At 35.6% G+C, this 21,938-nt stretch overlaps 1 protein-coding gene across 2 annotated transcripts; it reads right to left on the bottom strand.

Annotated features, from left to right (window-relative positions):
* Window positions 1-529: 529 nt before the first annotated feature.
* Window positions 530-20,477, bottom strand: LOC149901198 (uncharacterized). 2 transcript variants are annotated; one of them, XM_090111414.1, is made up of 21 exons: window positions 20,192-20,477; window positions 15,807-15,982; window positions 15,249-15,450; window positions 14,794-14,859; window positions 14,626-14,715; window positions 14,334-14,417; window positions 13,983-14,127; window positions 12,274-12,384; window positions 11,811-11,921; window positions 11,568-11,678; window positions 11,040-11,123; window positions 10,321-10,491; window positions 9,902-10,072; window positions 9,465-9,635; window positions 9,128-9,298; window positions 8,253-8,322; window positions 7,788-7,949; window positions 7,197-7,316; window positions 6,276-6,385; window positions 5,918-6,007; window positions 530-5,431 (listed from the first exon to the last, which is right to left on the bottom strand). In XM_090111414.1, exons 2-20 carry the CDS (start codon window positions 15,839-15,841, stop codon window positions 5,934-5,936), a joined length of 2,259 nt encoding a protein of 752 aa, XP_089967540.1. In that variant the 5' UTR covers window positions 15,842-15,982; window positions 20,192-20,477; the 3' UTR covers window positions 530-5,431; window positions 5,918-5,933. The 2 variants fall into 2 exon arrangements, with proteins under 2 accessions (XP_089967540.1, XP_089967539.1); XM_090111413.1 differs by lacking the exons at window positions 530-5,431; window positions 5,918-6,007; window positions 6,276-6,385; window positions 7,197-7,316 and having other exon boundaries at window positions 7,769-7,949; window positions 15,807-15,979; window positions 20,192-20,473.
* Window positions 20,478-21,938: the final 1,461 nt, after the last annotated feature.

Below are 21,938 nucleotides of genomic sequence, written 5' to 3'. Positions count from 1 at the left end.
CTTTGAACGTTATCAAAAAAGATATAACTAATGAACATGCTAATGAACATACATTTGTTTAGTCAATACAAGAGTTCCTATTTCCACAGCTACAGATAAGAAAAACCAAAAATATGCATTTTTAAATTTATATTTAATATTTCATGCTTTTGTATACTTAGATCCTTACCTACTTAATGATCTAAGTTTGTATACTTCTGAATAAATTTGATATCTCTAGCTTTCCGCACGCTCTATCTAAAACCTAATGAATTATATAGGTACTAAAATACAATATACATACCAAATTTCATTGTAGTATTGTTATTGTTAGTACCAGGTTCAGTAGTATTGGCATGAAACAAACATCCATTCATACTCATAAACTTTCGTATAAACAAACTTTTTAATATTAGTAGGATACAGTAATTCATCCACATAAGTTTCAAATTAACAACTATGAAATTTAACATATCGAGCAAGGTTTCTCAATGACTAATATAATATTTATACTTAATCTAAGGGAGAGGTGGTGAAAGAAAACAAGAAATTTAGCCACAAATATCATGGCACGTTTATTTTTCTCCACTACATGGCGACTTCTAAAAGAATCGTGACTTGTTATTTTGCATTCATATAATTTTTCTTTTTTTATTAGAGCTCGACAAGTAGAGCACTATCGAATAATTTTACAATGTATACTTTCCATAAAATTAAATAAACTCTGTATTTATTTTGATCTCAATATAAATCACTATGAAATGAAAAATTTAAAAATCGCTTTGTTAGTTCGCTAATTATATTGATTGATGATACTAATAATAATAAAGAGTACATTTAAAAAATCACATTAAAGCATATACATAATGCTGACTACACAAGGGCCCTTACAGCCTCTTTACAATACACATGGTATACTCTCAAAGCATCAACGACAAATAATATAAAGAATATAATAGAAAGAACAACTTAGGTATATCATAATTGTTGATAACACATAAAATGTATTCCCTATAAACAAATCAGTCTCCAGAGGCAAAAACATAAAAACAGTCAATTTAGAACAAATAATTAAGTATCAAAAATACTACATACAAAAAGTATGATAAGACTGACATATTATATAATTAAAATTACATTTTAAGTGTTACCATTGACTCGATAATAATTATAAACTTATTAAATTTATCACAATATCAGACTATAAAGAAACAAAATATAAGAATAAAATATAGAAGTAAAGGAGGCTGTAAAGGTGACGATCACGTGCAATGTAATACAATACACCACAGTTAACAAATCTAACTTATTCCATAAAATATAACTAGCCTAAAAATTTTAACAATAAAAAGAAAAACAGTTGCAGTTAAAAATATTGGTCAATAAACTCTGTAGAGCTATAACTAAATGACCGTAGCAAAAAATCATCATGCCATGATGTTTGTTATTGAATTTTAATAAAATAGGAATTAAAAGTATGTAAAACACTCCAAAACTTTATTTTTGGCTTACAGCCGATATAATTTGTTATACAACTATAAATAGTACAAAATCAGTGACTTAGAAATAGCTCTCAGTATATAAAAAAAAACGTTAAAATCCTTAGGCTGTACTCTCGTATGATTATGATGTAAGCAACGCAATATGTTGACAAAGCGGAAGTACGCATAAATCTAACGATACAATAGAACTAAATATTTATGTACCTTAGTCATATGATTATACAAGGCTCACTGTTATTTGCTCATAAAACTAGCACATTCAAATGATCCTCAATTATGATAAACGAATCCCTCATCGATAGAACGGGAAGAGTTATTTCAATTCATCATCTATTTCGTTCAAACAAAGATCTTAGATCATAGACTGTTGAATTATATATTTATTGTGAAAACAACCGCAGGATGAGAGATTAATTTTTCAAAATTATAGGTCTGTTAGGCGACCGGGGCCACCACGACTAGTACACTGCTCGACAACGGATATAGGTATACATTTACCATCAACGGCTAAGATATGTACGTTTTCCTAACAAAATTTTTAAAGATATACAAAGAAACTGGTTGGTCCAACACCACAACCGCTCCGATGTTAACAAAACAAATAACAAACCAATAAAATTTTGACAATTTTTTTTCAATGAGTATTCTTGTTTCCAATGTTGTGGATCCTTAACTCAGTCTTTTCTACGGTTGGAAAAATAAGTAGAAATAGAGGAAGTATAACTACGATTTTTAGACGATTACGTAACTGAAAAATAGCTCGATTACTCTCTAATTTAGTAACTAACATCGTATTATTGTATGTAAAATAGTTGGGGCAGATGAGACGCACACACTTACGACCCGGTAAGAATCGCCTCCAAAAATATCTTTTAGGTCGTTTAAAATTTGTGCATCTGATCTGAAATTTCGATCCTCGTTACTTACGAAATATAGCTCTCCCCTTTCCATACACAAGGGTTGTAAATATAGAGATACACATCGTAACGTAGAAGGACCGCTCTCTATTTACTCCGCTCCCCGCACTCGGTCCGAACGGCGCTACGACGAATTAATGTAATAAAAAACAATCACTATAAAGACAAGAACAGAGTATAACAAAAATATATTACTAATTCTACAATAGAGGCGCCGTCCCCACCCAGTGGCGGCTAGCGGGCGACGATAATATACATTTATATACTTTACGTAACTAGTTCACTATGTTGGTGTTTCTATTCCATTCACAATAACTATGGATAACGCGACCAGGAGCGGGACTCCTCGACGCAGACACTAAATATATATTATGTAGGTAAATAATAATCGATCTTACTCTTCTCAATGGTGATCACTAAAGTTGGTAGTTGATAGATTTACACTATCCGATAAATCGAACATCTAGTTTCTCTAAATAATACTGTTCTCAATGGCTTGGTAAAAAAAACTTAATAAAAACGTTACTTTCGAAAAACACGGAAAAATATTTTAGATGTTACATCTATATTTATTATTTCACTTTCTGGGCAACTAAATGCATCCGTCTTGTTACTTTACTCTTAAAGTATCGTGTACATACATATTATTTATTTTTTATTTATAAATGATACTGAGATATTGGCCTATTTTCTCGTGTTTCACAATACAGAACTATCAAAATATAAAAAAATATTGAGGACTATCAAACAACATTCACATGTATATATTTATTATTATTATGTATAGCTACGAGGAAATTTCAATTTTTAAATACGAAAGTATACTTCTGACCTAATATTCTATGATTACTTCCAATAATATAACTTCAGTTCGACCTATACTCGTAGAAAGAGTTCTACAAATGATAATATTTAAATTTCAATATAATTTTGATTCATCAATCCCACGTCATTCGAATAAATAAACCCTACCAATATTTACAATTTTGACCTTCAGCACATGGACACGCAACATGGAAATAAAATAATGTATACATATATATAAAAAACAACAACACGAACTGAAAAACAAAACAACGTAAACATCATTCCGCAGTCGGTACATAACACTGTGAGAAGGTGAACCCATTACAGTATTCTATTTCCAACCTACCCTGACCGGCAAACTTAACTAAACTTACGTCCTACCACATCATTTACATAGAAATGGCACCAATCTATCTTTGATATCAATAATGGCAAACCGAAGGAACCCTCGCAGCGGACACGGGCCGCTAACCGCTAACCGCTGACCGCTAACCGCTAACATCGTCTCAAGGTATTGGAAGACTACTGCGCTATACGACTATACTTTACACACTATTTATTCGAAAACTGTACCGAAAACAAGCTTCCCTGCCGCCGATCGAACGAGAAAACAATTCGAGTGCAACAGAGTCGAGATCGACGCGAAACGTAACGCGAACGGAACGGTGGAACGACTCACGTCGCCTAACTTCGCTAACTGCTAGAAGGCACAAGTTATAGTAAGAAGCTTCACAAAAGATACGCTCAGTGTAGAGAATGCGCGCGTGACGCAGTTCCGCTCACTGCGTCTGTTTCGACACCGAACATGATTCTCCTATAAACGAAAATACTATTAAAAATATTGCCAATTTATGTTGCAACAGGCACTTCTCTGGATTACTCCAATAAAGACATATTAAAAGTTATTAATTTTGTGAAGCCTTTTTTATTATTGCCTCTTAGGACTCTGCATGTTAAATCGTTTTTTGTACTTGTACTTTATAATTATTATCTTCGTATGAAATTAGTATCTTTATTTATTAAAGCGTTCGTACGGAATCACGAGGAGAGATTACACTAGAGTCCTTTCGTTTAGCGATCAGAGCGCTCGACCTCTCATCGGTAACAGTTCTATACAATTATCGATATACACAGACACATCTAAGTTAAAGCATCGCAATAAGATATTGTTATATTCACTACGTCTAATGAGAATGGGATGACGAGCGTGACGAAATGTTCCAATTTAGAATTTCCGTTAGAGATTTACCATTCACCATTTCGAAAGATTACCACTAAGCAAATTAGAATATGAGATCAAAAATTTAGGCCTACATTCTATAACGATGAGAGTTTTAAGTAACGATTTATGAATGCCACCACGTCGATTAAAAATTGTGATGGTAGATATAAATCACAGATGTGGATTTTAATCACAATGCATACACATAGGCGGTACCGCTACCTGACTACTGACTACTAGGGCTGCCGACTACTTAATATACGGCGACAACTATTATAAACAGACTATAAATTCATCAAGTATGTATTATCATATTATCACGGTACTGTATTGGTGAAGGGTTTTAGAACCGCGCGAATTTTATTCGAAAATAATTTATCATTGTAATATTAAAAACGTTCACAAGATATAAATCGAAACATCAAATTATTTCCTAGTGCCTCAGTACAAAATTTTCAATGGTGAATTTTAAATAATACGATTTCTATGTAAGTTGTAATTCACGTTGGCACAGTCCGTTCGCGGGTTTCTAGAACCTTCCACTCGTACCGCGACGCAAGTAGCAGCCCTACTGACTAAACCTCGAGCCGTGTTCAGTCCGAGGGATCCTATTCCCGCACAATTCACCTTTCTGCGCATCACGGCCGACCAAATAAAAAAAAAATGTGTGCGTGTACTAGTGTACACACGTAAGAAGTGAAACTTCTTTATGACCTTATTTTTCAAAAAATAATTTACTATAATATGCAACTTTACAGAAAAACGTCAATCACGTGTGTAAGGGATAAAAACAAGATGGCGCGTAACGGAAAAATGTTACACTTAATTTTTTTCCAACACCGATAAAGAAGTTTCACTTCAAATATGTATAAAATAAATAAATCAATATAAAATAATTTGATTCTGTGCATAAGTCCGCTGGCGACTCGCGTGGTAATTAGCTGCTCCTATTGACGGCTGCCTATTCTTTTATTGCACTCGGGCGGCCCAGCTTCAATCGAGCGCTGGAAACAAATACTATTATCATTAAAATGAATTTAATTAAATTTTTATGAAATTAAACAAAACAAATATTATGCAAAAGGTGTGTTTTAAATCAGGGAAGTGTCCACTGCTTTATAAAAATACTAGTGGTCCGCCCCGGCTTCGCCCGTGGTACCTACATGTTTAAACTATCCTATCTCTCAAGTTGGATCGAACTGCACATGGTGTGTGAATTTTATTATAATCGGTTAAGTGGTTTAGGAGTCCATTGAGGACAAACATTGTGACACGAGATTTATATAATACTAGCGGTCCGCCCCGGCTTCGCCCGTGGTACATATTTACGTTTTCTCTACATAAAAACCATCCTCGTACTTCAAGGAATATAATAAAAAAAGAATTATCGAAATAGGTTCAGCCGTTCTCGAGTTATGCGCTTACCAACACATTTTGCGATTCATTTTTATATATAAGAAGATTAAGATTTACGTATAAAAAACGCTTACCTATATGATAAATGGATCAGTCCGCGAGTCGCATTCCCGAAGACATCTGCTGCGGCTGCGGAGTGGGGGTGTACGACGGAGGGGGGGACGCTGCACAATATTTGTTATTATTATTTAATTTGTTACTATTACAATTTAACAAACAACTTTTAACAATCGTTCTAGGATTTTAATATAGGTAATTATTTTTTTACGGTTATAATTTTATTGCTTTGACGGATAATTTTTAAACTGAAGCATTTGCACTAACTTTAGATGTACTGTCATTATAATTAATTTAAAATACCTACAATTTATTTATCAGAGACAAAACATTCTGAAATAAAAATTAACAAGTTATTATTTAATTATAACTCACAAATAGAGGCAATGGACTGCGGCGACATGGCGGACATCTTGGTTTGCGTGTCGTTGAGCGACACCTGCGTGCCCTGCGATGTTAGGTAGCGGTTCACCATCGGCACGAAACTGAAACAATAACATTTATTATTATACTTGTATTGATTATCGTAGCTTAGTTCATAGTTGTGTTAAAATAAGATTTTCTAGAACAAGAATATTTCAAAAACAGATTTCAAATATTTAAAAAAAAAGACTTTTATTCTATGTTTATCGGCGTCAATAATAGTTATTTTTATATTTATTGCACAATAAATTTTAGCATCTATAGTCGAGCCAATTTAATAGGCAACATTTGACGTCTATCAATTTTATCTTCGAAGAGAGGTAACCTGCTTAAAAACATCGATTAAAGTGAATTAATCGATACGGATTTTAAACATTTGTCAATCGAATTTATTAATTTACGATGATTTTTATTCACAAGTAATCAATGCATTCGATTCTAGATGTCAGATTTCGATTTTTAGAGTAACGTCTCTGGTATTTAAAAAGAAAAAAGGTTTATTGACACAAAATTGTAGCGACGTCAGTTCTTCAATTCAGAAATTGTTTATTATGTTTAGAATGGTTTATCAGTAAAATGAAATCTTAAAATTACTTGTATCGGTCATTATTATTATAAATATGTGATCGTAATTGAAAAAAGTTAAGCAAATGTGCAGTTCTAACAAAACGAAATATCATGTTATTCTATGTTGTCGTTACTAGGTTACGTTGTTGAATTTTGTTGAACTGTCAAATGTTGCCTATTAAAATGGCTCTACTATATATATTAGAAAAAGCCGTCAAGCCTACTATCACTATCATATTATTTTAAGTTCCATACACCTTGTAACATCACTTTTAATTGAAGTAAATGACTATAAACAATGGTCACCTGAGATCGCAGACGCCGGGCGAGTCGTAGCTCGAGTTGTTCCCGCTGTTGACGTTACTGATGACGCCGCTGTTCGCCGACACGTTGCTGTGGTTGTCGCGGTGCACGCGGTTGTGGTGCCTGGCGATACAATTTGTTATTCATTTGGGTTAACATAAGTTTCACTGCGCGTAAGGTATTTTACAATGTGGATAGACTGTTTATGGTGTGTTGATAGTTGATAATATACTCATAAATTAAGATAATATTTTATAAAATAAGTACATAAAAACCGGAAGGTTTTATTGTTGAAATGGTGATTTCTACCGATTGAACTGCGCTATAGGGTATGTGTATCCGTCTCACCGTATGAGATAGCTGTCGCGCACGAAGGTCCGGCCGCACACGCTGCACTCGTAGCACGGGCCCGCCGCGTGCGTGCGGATGTGCAGCGCGAACTGCGCTATAGGGTATGTGTATCCGTCTCACCGTATGAGATAGCTGTCGCGCACGAAGGTCCGGCCGCACACGCTGCACTCGTAGCACGGGCCCGCCGCGTGCGTGCGGATGTGCAGCGCGAACTGCGCTATAGGGTATGTGTATCCGTCTCACCGTATGAGATAGCTGTCGCGCACGAAGGTCCGGCCGCACACGCTGCACTCGTAGCACGGGCCCGCCGCGTGCGTGCGGATGTGCAGCGCGAACTGCGACTTGGACGTGAACGTCATCGAGCAGCGCTCGCAGCTCAGCGGCTTGTCCGCCACGTGCGACCATCTGTGTGGGAGTTACAAATGCGTTTATCGGGAATATTTTACCATGCTTAGATTATGTACAATAAAAATATATTTAAAAATAGTGCAAATATATTTATAGTGCCAATAGGAGATTGATTAATATTTAATTGTGATGTGTTAAAACTTAAAGTAATAAAAAGTTCAATATTATTTGTACATTGGGCAGAAAATTTCCAACAAAGTGCTAAAGAATAGTTGATCGAAAATTAGTGTATTTTGTATTTCTAGTGTCAATGCGAATTAGTAGAACATTTAAAAAAAAAAAAAAACAATATTTTCTTACCTATGAGCCGTAACGTAACTCTTCACGGCAAATCTTTTTTGACAAATATCACAAGCGTAGGGGCGTTCCCCTGAAATTTCCATAAGTTATAAATTGGTTCAAAAATAAAAATTCTGACGATGCACAATGCAGATGCAATATACTCAATGAACGTTCAAGCACAAACAAAAGCAAAAACTGTTATAAAGACGGCAAGATGCAATCAGACAGTATGATGCGATCTGAAATTAATGTACTCAAGCTAAGAAAAAATAATAACAAATAATATAATTATGAAACTTAAGTGATGATGTAGCAGATGAAAATGAATTGGCGATATATTTTGTTGTCGGTGCCACATCATTGAGATCAAATTTAAGAATAATACCTGTTATCGCAATTTGCCGTCTTCTACGCCTGTTCCCAACGCGGTGAATGCCTTCACACACACACATTAATGCCAATTTTGTTTTGTTGTGAAGCAATCACCCGTCGAATACCCGCTCATAAAACTCGTAAGCTCAGACCAAAAGCATTTGTTGAAAACTTCATACAGACATGTTAGGTTCATCAATGAATAGGATTGATTTTTAAAGCAAATGCTAATCGTCGAAATAGTTGCTACTACCACAAATCACGTGTTACAAATTTGCATTCAAACTCAAAGCCTCTCGAAGCCCTTTTACCTATCACAAATCACATTCAATTATTTCTAAAACAGACAAAGGTAATGTAAGATCCGATTTACACTATCGATTCGTTTGAAGACCATTAATTATTAACATTTTAAAAACTCAGGTATTGTGACGCTCTTTAGTTAAAGGAATCGAGAGCGGTACTGTAAACGAACGGATAGTGTAGATTAGGGCTTACAGTACAGAACTCGTTTTCCATACCGGTATGAATGCGCTTGTGAATGTTGAGGGTGGATTTCTGCGTGAAGCGTTTGTAACAGACATCGCACTCGAAGGGTCGCTCGCCTGTGTGCGTGCGCATGTGTATTTCCAGGTACGGCTTGCAAGTGAACGCCGCCGGGCACTCCATACACTGATACGGCCGCCCTTGCACTACCCACCATACAAGTTAGTATTATCTTCGTCGCGAGTGACATTTAACAACAATAGTACTCACGAAAAATTATTAATCCTGACATGTGGCACCGACAACTTCTCTACATAGTAAAGATGAATAAAATATGATTAAAAAACAACCTAGTATAATGTTAAAACTCACCCGTGTGCGTTCTTTTGTGTATATTAAGTGTAGATTTTTGCGCGAATCTCTTGAGGCAAACGTCGCACTGGTATGGCCGCTCGCCCGTGTGCGTGCGGTTGTGTATCTCGAGGTACTGCTTGCAGGTGAAGGCGGCGGGGCACTGCAGGCACTGGAAGGGCCGGCCCTGCACTGTAAGACGAACACGTCAACATGGATTCGCGCACGACGGGAGTGCATCGGCGCGGGCGGAAGCGCACCAAGGATTTCATCACTGTTTACTATTTATGTACAATCTTATGAAGTTCACGAAAGGATTCTATGATATTCTAAAGAGCGATAATTCCGCGGAGCCTCGCTTCCGCCCGCCCCGACGCCCCCGATGCCTCCGTAAGCGCGCACACAAGTGACCAAGCCCCGGGCGCCCCGCCCGAGCCGCGCCGCGCCTCGCAACGTACCTGAGTGCGTCCGCTTGTGTATGTTCAGACTCGACTTCTGCGTGAAGCGCTTCAGGCAGATGTCGCACTGATACGGCCGCTCGCCCGTGTGCGTCCGCGTGTGTATCTCCAGGTATTGCTTGCAGGTGAAGGCCGCGGGACACGACAGGCACTGGAACGGTCTGCCCTGGACTGGTGCCCAACACATATATTATAGCAGCGGCGAGCCCGCAAGGACGCTAGCCGCCCTCGCCCTACGGAGGTCGCGGCGCGGACTGGTCGCCGCTCGCCGCTAACTCCGCTCCAAATCTTTATTACAAGGCTATCGGACCGGGACCGGGGCGCTCGGACGCGCCGAATTGCGATTTGGAGGAGAGAATGAAAGTGAACGGAGAGAGGCTGGGGGCGGGGGTCCAGTCCGGCCCGCGACTGACACCCACCTGTGTGCGTCCGTCTATGGATATTGAGGCTGGACTTCTGCGTGAAGCGCTTCAGACAGGCGTCGCACTGATAGGGCCGCTCGCCTGTATGCGTGCGCATGTGAATGTCCAGGTAGGGGCGGCGGGCGAACGCCGCCGGGCAAAGCCCGCACGAGTAAGGGCGCCCTTGCACTGCGCCCAGTGCACACACAAAAGCGAGTAACGCACGTCGCCGACGCTTTCCGGCACGTGTGCCTTGACCGCTCGCCCCCAGCCAATCTCGATCGTAATGACGCGTACGAAAAACGATTATGTTTAAAAAAAATCGAACCCCAATTTTGAATTTAATGCCAGTTTAATTAAACGCGTCTGCGTCTCGACGGCGATTGCATTACCGCTTTTGTGATAGAATTAATATTTATGAAGAAATAATGAATTCAATAATGACAAGACTAACGAGATGATTTGTCTGCTGGGCTACGATGACTGGATTAGATATCGAAGGATCTGGGGGATCGGCGAGTGCAGAAGTACGTAAAAGCGCGCTTTATAATGAGTTAACAGATAACGAGATGTTAGTTAAGCAACGAGATGAAAGCTATTGAAAAAAGTGCATAAATTAACGGGTTAGGCAACGGAAAACAGGAAAAAAGCATGACGCTAAATGAAGTGGGTGCGTGACGTTTAAGTTGCGTATCGTACCGAAAGAATTACTATAAATGTAGTAGTGGGCTACTAACCCGTATGTATTTTTTCGTGCAAATTGAGCGCGCACTTCTGCGTGAAGGACTTGAGGCAGACGGTGCACTGGAAGGGCCGCTCGCCTGCGCCGCCGCGGGGGGACAGAGAAACAAAACAAAATGGACGATGGACAAATAATTTTACTCAACGTATATACCAATATGCCACTTATCTGCAAAACTACCATGAGGGAATTTTAAGGTGTTATTTGTCCATCAGAATTTCTCTCCTACGGTAACTTAAAAAGAAAATTTCACAACGTTCACATGCTATTTACGGTTTGTGAATAGTTTTTGAGCGCGCACCTGTATCGAATATCAAAAATAAAATTAAAAAAATCACGTGCCTCACTTATCGAAAAACACTTCCAAATCGCTAATCTTTTGAACAAACTGAGGAATTTCGGGAGCCCTTAAAACTATTCACAAAGAAGGCGTCAAAGCCACAACGATAAGAACTTGAAATTGAGACCCGTTAAGATTGTGACTTAGATACCTAATCAAGTTATAATATATCAAGGGACCCACCGGTATGGATACGTTTATGAGTACCAAGGCTGGACTTCTGCGTGAACCGCTTGTCACAGATGTCGCATTGATAGGGGCGCACTTTGTTGATCAGCGATTGGATGTGCTCCTCTAGAAATAGCAACAAAACTCAGCTACAATAACGATCTCGCTGAACACGTCTGCGTTTTACTGCCTAATGACGTGAATTCTAAATATAGATAATTCAATGTCTACTAAAGGATTTTAGGGCAAAATGCCTACCCGTGTGTATCTTTCCGTGTCGGCCCAGGCTGGACTTCTGAGTGAAGCGCATAAAACAGATGTGGCACTGGTACGGCCGCACTTTCTCTAACAGGGCTCGTCTGTGCTCCTCTATAAGGTATACGAGTATCGATATAGCATTTTATACCCTGTCTCATATTTCAATTCTAACCTAACCTAACAAGTTAAATTCATACTCAATCACACATCAGGGGGAGGTAAGAGTACGGACAGTATAATACCGCGCTGCCTCAAATGTCGACACGCACAAGTTGATATAACTTTACGTTTAACGCATATAAAACGACGATTTTGCTAAGTGGTAAAATAATATTTGCTGTTGACAAAATAAAATATACGAATAGTAAGAGTTAAACTATAAGGCGAGTTGGGTCTTTATATTTATAAAACAAAGGGCGTAGTAAGGAGAGTAAGCACAGGGCGGTGCAAGAAAAGAACCCACCCGTGTGTATTTTCTTGTGCCGGTTGAGGCTGGAACTCTGCGTGAAGCGCATCTGACAGAGCTCACACTTGTAGGGCCGCTCCTTCACCATCAATGCGCGAATGTGCTCATCTAAAAGCCACATTCCACGAACTTATCTCGGAAATTATGATCCAAGCCACGTTAAGAACACACAGTGGATCGAAAGTCGAAACGAATCCAATGTGCGTTCTGTACCTCCCCCTGTTAACCTCACAGGAATACTTTCACTCCCTGATCGTATTTTTCATAATACACGACTCAAAAACTATTCACATTTGTATGGTAAGTGTGTACAACTTTCGTGTACGCGATCTGTGAGTCGCACCAGTGTCGTAATGTAATTATCATAGACATGTTGTATAGCAACTTCTATAAGAAGAAAATGTTTAAAACACAGATATCATTTTTATTTTGGATGTTTAAAAAGCTTGTCCAGAGGCCGAAAGCAGATTAAGAGTAAATTTATACAACCTAAAATTTTGCACTAAAATACATCTATCGCCAGATAACTTAATAATTTCATATTATATTTCTTCTATTAATTTAGCAACCCGAAAATTCCATACTGAATAGTGCCATAATACATTGTAAATATAATGAAACGTGCAAATAACTAAAATTTACGCGAAGTATTTAAAGGGCTTATGTTAGCAAAATAAAACAGAATCAGCAAATAAAGTACTACACACATTTCTACACACTACTATGTACTACACAAAACATACATAGAAAAAATAAAATAATCAAGAACGCGAAAACAGGAGGAGGTTTGACTTGATCGAATATATAAACCAATTTAAATTTAATTAATATATTTTATTCAGCAATCCCCTCATGGTACTCAGGAATAATTTAAATAATTATAGTTTATATGAAAACGTAACTTCCATAAAAATAACCTATACAGATCTGCAGATGGTGGAACTTTTATAATACAGCCCGAAATTCCAATTAAAATCTTTATATTTTAAGTTACGGAAATTACATTTGAAGTTTTGATTACACCTACTTTCTTGTTAAAAAAAATATATCGGCTAGTTGATACGGTAAATAATAATTAGATACTATGTTGCATTTATAACCACAAAAATCGGAATATGTACATTGCATATGAAAAAATCTGGTATTTCAAAATCTAGCAGACAGTTGTGGTATATACCCGAATCTTTGTTTAAAAATTAAACACATCTATATTCATTGATTGAAATAATTTACATCTATAACGCTTTATGAGAATTGATCCATTTAAATTTTAATCCACAATATTTTTGTAAGCATGTTATAAAAAAAATATCATTATACAACCCGGTCCTCAAAAACGATGGTATATCTTTATTTTTTCTTTTCAATTTATAAGTAGCAATTTATTGCTTTAATGTGGATCAGTTCTCAAAACACTAGCATCTGTTTTCCAAAATTACAAGTTACTCAACGTTGTAAACAAACTTAACATCACATCTAAAGTAAATCTCTGTATTTTTAATGTTGTACTAAATTCTAAAAATTTAATCAAAATAAGACAGTACTTATTTACTTAATAAAAAACCTTAACTATTCCGTAGAATACTATTCAGTTTAAAGTTACGCGCCAAAATGTTTCAAACTTTTTTTTTAAGCTGTCAATGTCAAGTTTGTTTACGGCCAGTCTACACGGTACACGCTAGCCGCCGCGGTGCGGACACACTCACCGGTGTGGACGCGTTTGTGCGTGTTGAGGCTCGACTTCTGCGTGAAGCGCTTGAGGCAGAGGTCGCACTGGAACGGCCGCTCGCCCGTGTGCGTGCGCATGTGCACCTCCAGGTACGGCTTGCGGCAAAACGCCGCGTCGCATACCTGCACGTGTTGTTATTTTTATTCCTGCTTTTGTTGGTCACATAATATTTTGTTACATACATTTCATTTTTTTTATAGTTACAATCCATATTATATGACCTATTGTAAGTAATTTTAAAGCTGTATATGCAATATAAGAATGGTCATTGATGACATTTTAAGGCACATCACAAAATATAATATAAAAAAACATTGAATATATTTACCGTGCATTGAAATGGTTTGTTGCCCGAGTGTAGTTTCATGTGTACATAATATGAAGATGCAGATGATAAAACTTTGCCACACACCTAGAAAAAATACACCATTCATAAAATTTAATTTACAAAATGATACTGGGAACTCATAAAAGTAGGTTTAGTTTTATACTAAATCGCTGCTTGACGATATTTATTTATAGATAAATAAATTTTATCTTAAGCGAATTCGAGATAAAGATTATTAAATTCGTAAGATATCGTATGTAATTATCTAAATAAACAAAACATTTAAAATTACTTTGCAAGCTTGAGGTTTGGATCTTGGAACTCCTTGGCCATTTGTGACCTCCATCTTAGTCTGTACGGAACCCATATCAACGCCCATACCCTGTAAAAGAGATGGGTATAGATATCGACAGTCAATTAAAAAAACTTATTTGGATTGAAGAAATTAAAAGAAAAGTACCTGAGAGCATTGGCGCCCATCCATATCCATTTCAACGCCCTCATCGTCCATACCTTTGAAACTTAACTGTAAAAAAATAGATTAACTGTAAAAAAAATTATCTAATATAGAACTTTAATGTCTTGTGTATTTCCAAACTAAAAAAAAATATATATAAAATTGACATCGATGAAAATGATGATGATACAACTGAACTCTGAAGTGAAACTTCTTTATCGGGGTTGGACAAAAATTTAGTGTAACATTTTTGCGTTACGCCGTACGCGTGACATTTTTGCGTTACGCCGTACGCGTGACATTTTTGCGTTACGCCGTACGCGTGACATTTTTGCGTTACGCTATACTCGTGACATTTTTAAGGTCATAAAGAAGTTTCACTTCTTACGTGTGTACTCTAGTACATGCATACATTTTTTTTCTATAAATTCGTTGGTTTGGTTCATATCACCACTCACATTATCTACATCATCATCCTGTTGCATGTCTTGTTGGTGCTGATCCAGCAGCTCCTGTTGATGTACTTGGTGTTGTACTATGAGGCTATCCTTCGAGTCCTCTTGGGGGTGATGTTGGTTCATGTTAATTATGCCATGGTTTGAATCGGAACGGACTATTGTCGGGGGTCCTGTGTTCACGTGGGAGTGTGATGTGTAAAAACTGCAAAGATTAATATGAGTTTGTGTATATACTTTTCTGGATTACAAATATGTATTTGCTTTAATAAATCATAATATGTATATTTTATGGCAAGATAGAAAAATTTGAAGTCAGGCCAAGATTTTATTCAGATTACATGTTCAAAGAGCATTTATTTATTATTTTGGACATGCCAACGTATTTCTTATTGCCTTATAGATTGTCTCTTTTTTAAATAGGTAGGTATTTTTTCCCGCCTAATTAAACATGTCACTCGATTTTCATTACAATAGTACAATGAGTGTTCCCTTTGATGCAGCGCTGCTGTTTCGTGTGTAATGCATACATTTGTCACATATCGATTTTTTAGGACATACCTCATAGGTTCAGCTTTAATCTGCTGCTCGAACATGGAGATTGTGGCGAGTAGGTCGCCGGGGGGCGGCACGGGGACCCCCACGCCCCGCGCCACTCCCCCGACGCCCACGCCCCAGTGTGCCGGGAAACTAATGGCGGACGTCGCTGTCTCCCATCATCGACACCCTACCACCTGCTGGATTTCGATATCATTAGCACATTAGCTATATGCCACACTCGTCTATGTTAAACTACAGGTAGACGGATCCATCTGAATTTGCACACTCAAGTTGTAGATAATGTAACAAAATGATATCAAGCCACGGGTATAGAAAAACTGACTTGTATGTAAATAGGTAGCCTTTGCCTTTTGCCAATATATGAGGGAATAATATGATAAATACAGGTTACGGTAGGTACCTATTATAAGACAAATATCAGCTCATAAAAAATGTAATCGGTTCAGTAGTTTTTACGTGAAAGAATAACAAACATCCATCCCTATATCCATACATTCTTACAAACTTTCGCGTTTCATAATATTAGTAAGATACTCAAGTCTGCGGTCCCTTGAAGCTATGAAAAAATCAAATTTATAAGCCTACGTAATCAAAAGTTAAAAAAAAAACTAAGCTAAAAGATGCAAATTTTCGCATATTTCGACATTCGCAAGGGAATCAAAACCTACATTTAATTTTATTTGACAAATTTGAAATTTGGTTAAAAGCAGATAAATGAAAAATGGTTAAAAACATAAATTTTAAAGTTACAACATACTAAAAAATTAGTTTGTTCAGAGCTCTCGGCTAGCATCTAATCTGTGCTCTCGGTCTACGAGTCCAACTCGCACTTGGCCGGTTTTTTAATTAAAATTGTTTATCCCAATCTGTACAACTTTCTTAGAAATTAAGAATATTAAATAATTTTCATACATATTTTACTTAACTTAGATAAAGGTAAGTCGAGCTTTAAACTAAGTCTACGACCTGAATTTAGTTATAGGTTATTAAATTATGTGTACGCGCTCTTATTAAAATTCTTATTTCAATCAAACTTAATAAGTTCCGTATCATCAGAATTAAATCCCGCTAGATTGCGATTTCCTTACACTGTGCGGCGCTAATAATAATGCGGCACTGTGTCGGAGAGTCGGATTATAATGCTGCTTTTTACTGCTGACATACCTTCAAACTCCTTCAAAGTTCAACGAATGTTTTCAAGGGACTACACTGTTCGATATTCTCTAACTAGAAATTGTGAAAAAAAAATAATTGAAAAAATGTTGTGTGGTTTTATGAAACCACGGTAAAAGTGAAACTTAGGCACAAAATTATCGTATTTGTACGATAATTATCGTACGGTTCGACCGTCACGCGACATGCGCTACACAGACCAAAAAGTTTGAGACCATGTAATAAAAGTTTCACTTTAAAAGTGAAAGGTGTCACACATAAGCAAAATTGTTTGAAATTTCCCACAGTCAAGCTTTAAAAATAGTAGGTAGGAGGTTAGTTATGTTTCATAAAAAATACTTATGATTTTGTACCTACATTTAAAATTAAAAAAAATGTCGAATCAAAAGACAGCTTTAATAGTGGCGGGGTTAATCTTAGCATCACTGTAATCTTGCTCATATAAGTATTTCTTATTGCTGTGGTACACCTAACTTCAGCCCGGCCAAAAATATTGTACCTACTAGCGGCGCGTTCCGCGTCTGGGGGGTGGCGGACACAGGGACATGACAGCCCTCCCCCCTCCCAAAAGCGTACTCGTCAAATTGAAAAATATTCTTAAACTGTACAAATTATTATTTTTTTGTGTCCTTATAGTGTATTACTCAATAGTCCAATTTAAGGACTCATAAATTAAACCATTATCTACTTCGCTTTATATACAACGAGAAAACTTTGGAGAAAGGTATCTATGGTATCTATTGTATGGCAATTAATTATTTTTATTAAGTAGGTACACACTATCATATAGGGTAATAAAAACTAACTTGTACATAGTAGATTAATTTATTGAAAATAAAAACCGGTTAAGTGCGAGTCGGACTCGCGCACCGAGGGCTACAAATACATTTTTTAATATTTTTAAAATTATGCTTTTAGCAATTTTTCCTTTATCTATACTACAAGTCCTTGCTTGGTACCAAATTCCAAGGCGCTTTAACAACAAAATAATAAAAAATCGTGCTTAAGCAACGGTTGGCACGGCCATAAATTGGATGGGTCACCGATTTTTTTTTAGTTGCTCTTTAAGCTAAAGAAACCCTCTTAGTTCACAAGTCCGAAAGTCGAGTCTTAACCGATTTTTTATTTTATATGTGGGGTTGGTATTTTTCATCTACATTTTTTTCTTTCAAGGAATTAGGGGGCCCTAACATATAGGAGCCTTAGGCATGTGAATAAAATATTCAGTAAAGAGAGATGGGGAAGGTCTGTTGGAAATCACAATGAATTAGACAACTATACATAAATTAAAAAAAGTGTACCTGCTACCTTCCACTTATGTCGATTTTTTTTATATTTCTTATCAGAAATAATACCAATACATAAGAAACATAAGTACCAGTAATCCATAAAGTTGTAACTTATTGGAAAAAGTTATTTCAGAAGTTCCCAACTTTAACATACAATTTTATCAGTTGTATTCCAAATGAAACTACTGAATCTCCATAACCCCCTCCACTAAAGCAATGAAGGTGATTGCTTTATGAAATACAGGATAATAGTTTTGAAAAGAAAGGTAGATAAAAATGTATATAAATAAAGAATGAATGAATGAAAATCAGTACACAATTTTAAAAGTAATTATGTCTGTGTAAATGACAACCATACAAACATAAATTTCACCTATGCTTATGTAGTATTAAACAGGCACCATATATAAGAAGCAAAAATCCTTACACTTAGTTTACAAAATAAAACTTGTTACAACGTAACTGTATGAGAAAGGCTGATTTTAATAAGTATATTATAGTATAGACAAACTTTGAATAAGGATTATTCTTGTATACAAGTAAAGTAAATTGTTATTATGGCAGTTGAGAATACTGGAATCCAATTCGCTGTTTCTACTTATAAGAATGACTTTTATTATTTACCTGCCTGAATATAATGAAATTAAAGAATAAATGAATATTCTAAATTAAATATACTAAATTATTGGTATCGTAAAAGGCAATAACAAAATAAAACAATAGGAAAATTTTGTGATGATTATCAATAATTTATTTATAAACAAAAAGCAACACAATATTTTTCTTATAAAACTAAAGTATAAAATAGTATACAAAGCATGCCAACGTTAAACAAAAAAAAATATAAATAAATAGGAGAAGTAATTGATTACAGATATTTTGAAAACATAATATTAAGCAGACGACTAACTAAAAGTTTAACATAAGCATATAACACAGAATAAATGGTATATTTATGTTAATTATGTTAGTGAATGTATGTTTAAAAAAATAAGTTTTTGCAAACATAAATATAATTTATTTATTTTTTTAGGGCCGATTTTTCAATCCTTGGTTAAAACTTATTCGTCGAATAATGTACAAAACTACCATTTTAAAAACGTATTCTAATTGCCCGTATTTGACAGTTTACATGACATTTTAATATTATCGTGTAATACTTTATTGTACGGATAAGTTTTATCCAAGCATTGAAAAATCGGCCCTAAATTGCACAAGTTATCATAGGACATTGACTGGAAACAACTTGATGTATGACAACTTTATGCACACTAATGTAATCTAAGAATGTAATGTTTATATGAATTAAATATGTGCATAAACTGTAAAATAACTATATGCACATACATAATAACTATCTTTTATGTTTTCATAAACATAGTGAAAATACATTTTTTTAGATGGTTAAGTTATTAAAGAAAATCAATCTCATATTAATGTTCCTTACTTTTGCAAAAATTATCACAAAGCTCTAAACGTCTCCACCCAACTCCCCCCGCCATCAATAAAATGGCCAATTCGTTATTGAATTTTGTTCGCAACTTTTAAGTAGAGGCTGCGCGACGCCGGTTGTTATGCACTAGTAATTAATGACCACCACAATCATAATGTAAACAATAACGTCTCTATATATTCTAATTTATCATTGGTATAGAAAGTTATGTCATATCTCAAACCTAAAAATATAATATGAAGCGGTTTGTATTATAACAATTCGGCGGTTTGGACAATGTAAACACAAACACCGTTTTAAATCACTGTAAAAAGACAACGCGAAAACTAGCGGAAATTTTCGATACTGGGAGTATAAATAAGAATTAAGTTTATCGACTAATTAAACCATTTTAAACACTTATTGTAAGTTAAGTTTTATTACACTTATAATCTATCGTTATGATATAACAAAACTCAGAATCTACTCACATAAGTGAAGGAACGCCTAACAAAAGTAGCGTGTGCGGAAACACATAAATTAGAGCACTAATTACACAATTTCGATAAGATTGGCCATTCGAATTATGTTTTTCTTAGCCACCGACATAAAATGGCTGCTACCTCATTGTTCTGCGCGTTCGTTCGTGCGCATAGAAGCCGTGAACGCTTGGGGACGACTTCTCCGCCAATTAAAATTGTGGCGCGAAATTTAAGGCATTGTTAATGGCCATGACTTATGATAATTTGCAATAATATTATGTCTCATTAATTACATATTTCAATGCATAGGTAGAATAACACAAATACTGTGAGTAATATGACAATGAAAACAGGAACATAGAATCCAAGATCATAAACGTGATCATCCGGTAAGCTATTATTATCCTTGTTAATCTTAAAAGTAATTCTTTGCTTATGCCGGATTCCTTCTAAATGCTGATTAAATTGATTTGCAGAATTAGTGAAGATATTACACGATGAGCAGTGATATCTCTTGAATTTAATTGACCTTATAGGTTTGTCACTTTCTTTTTCGTACATTTTAGTATTAATACGAGAGTTTTGGTAATATCAATTATTATGTAGCTAAGTACTTAATGATCTAAGATGACAGTACAAATAAATTGCCACCTCTGCTGCACTTTATTTTTTTCAAATTTTGAACTACCGCCAATTATTGGAAAATAAAAATGTAGTTTTACTACGTTAGTAAATAGGTAGGTAGCTACTAGTAGGCATTCTGTGTTTTTACTTTTTTTTAATTTTAATTTATTCAGTGTCAGTGATGTATCGTTATGTCCATTATGTTTCACTGATTACAATAAAATATAATATAAACAAGTAATAAATTAATAGTAGGTACCTAGTTAGATTCTTATTTCTTACTTAGTTATCTACCTAGAAAATTGTAATGTAAAATTATAATTTAGAAATTCTTATAAGATTTTTATAAACCAGTATCCTCTGGAGAAAAAATTACCCAAACGAATAACTAGGTAGGTACCTAACTAGTAGTTAACTACCTAGATGTATATTATGCAGATACTTAAATATGTATACTTACTAAATTTCGTACAGATGTTTACATGAATTACCTATTCTCAGTTGGTGTTTCCCGCCAGCGAGTTTGAATCACCTCTTCACTTTCATTAATCGTCCCCATTCCACGAATCCCATTCATTCACTTACAAAATTGCTTCTCCATATTATATGTATGTATTAAGGCGCATTATATATTATGTAGTTCGCACACATTGTAGGATATTACATAAAATTACCTTCCTAACTAAGTACTACATATTGCTTGACCGTCCATATTAATTTTTTTCTGTTTCTATTAGAATTAAAATTGAACTAGATTCGATTTTCCTCATTACCGACTCTACACTCAATATTCTTTTTGATACTTAGCGAAAAAAGAGATGTGTTATAAGTTGGACATGAAGGAATATCTGTGAATCGTAGCTCTCAAACGGATTGACCGATTTCGATGCGGTTTTTTCATTCGAAAATCCCTTGCGAAAATTTCTCCCTCAATATGGGTAAGTATCAAATGAAAGGACTTCAGAAATAAAATACTACTTAATTAAGTATATTTAAATTTCACATATTATAAGATGAATTCGAAGAGGTCGGAGCTTTTTTTAAACTTATATTAAATTTTTATATATAACCACAGACTAATAATAATATACTATATAACTAATATGCATAGCACAAAACTCATACGCATTTT

This window comes from Colias eurytheme, chromosome 17 (genome assembly GCF_061535395.1).
Source record: "Colias eurytheme isolate Ceu_HAF_F1 chromosome 17, ilColEury1 Martin Lab GWU primary, whole genome shotgun sequence".
Lineage (NCBI taxonomy): Eukaryota > Metazoa > Arthropoda > Insecta > Lepidoptera > Pieridae > Colias > Colias eurytheme.
Note: the sequence above shows the minus strand (reverse complement) of the source record. Positions and strands in the feature narration are given on the sequence as shown.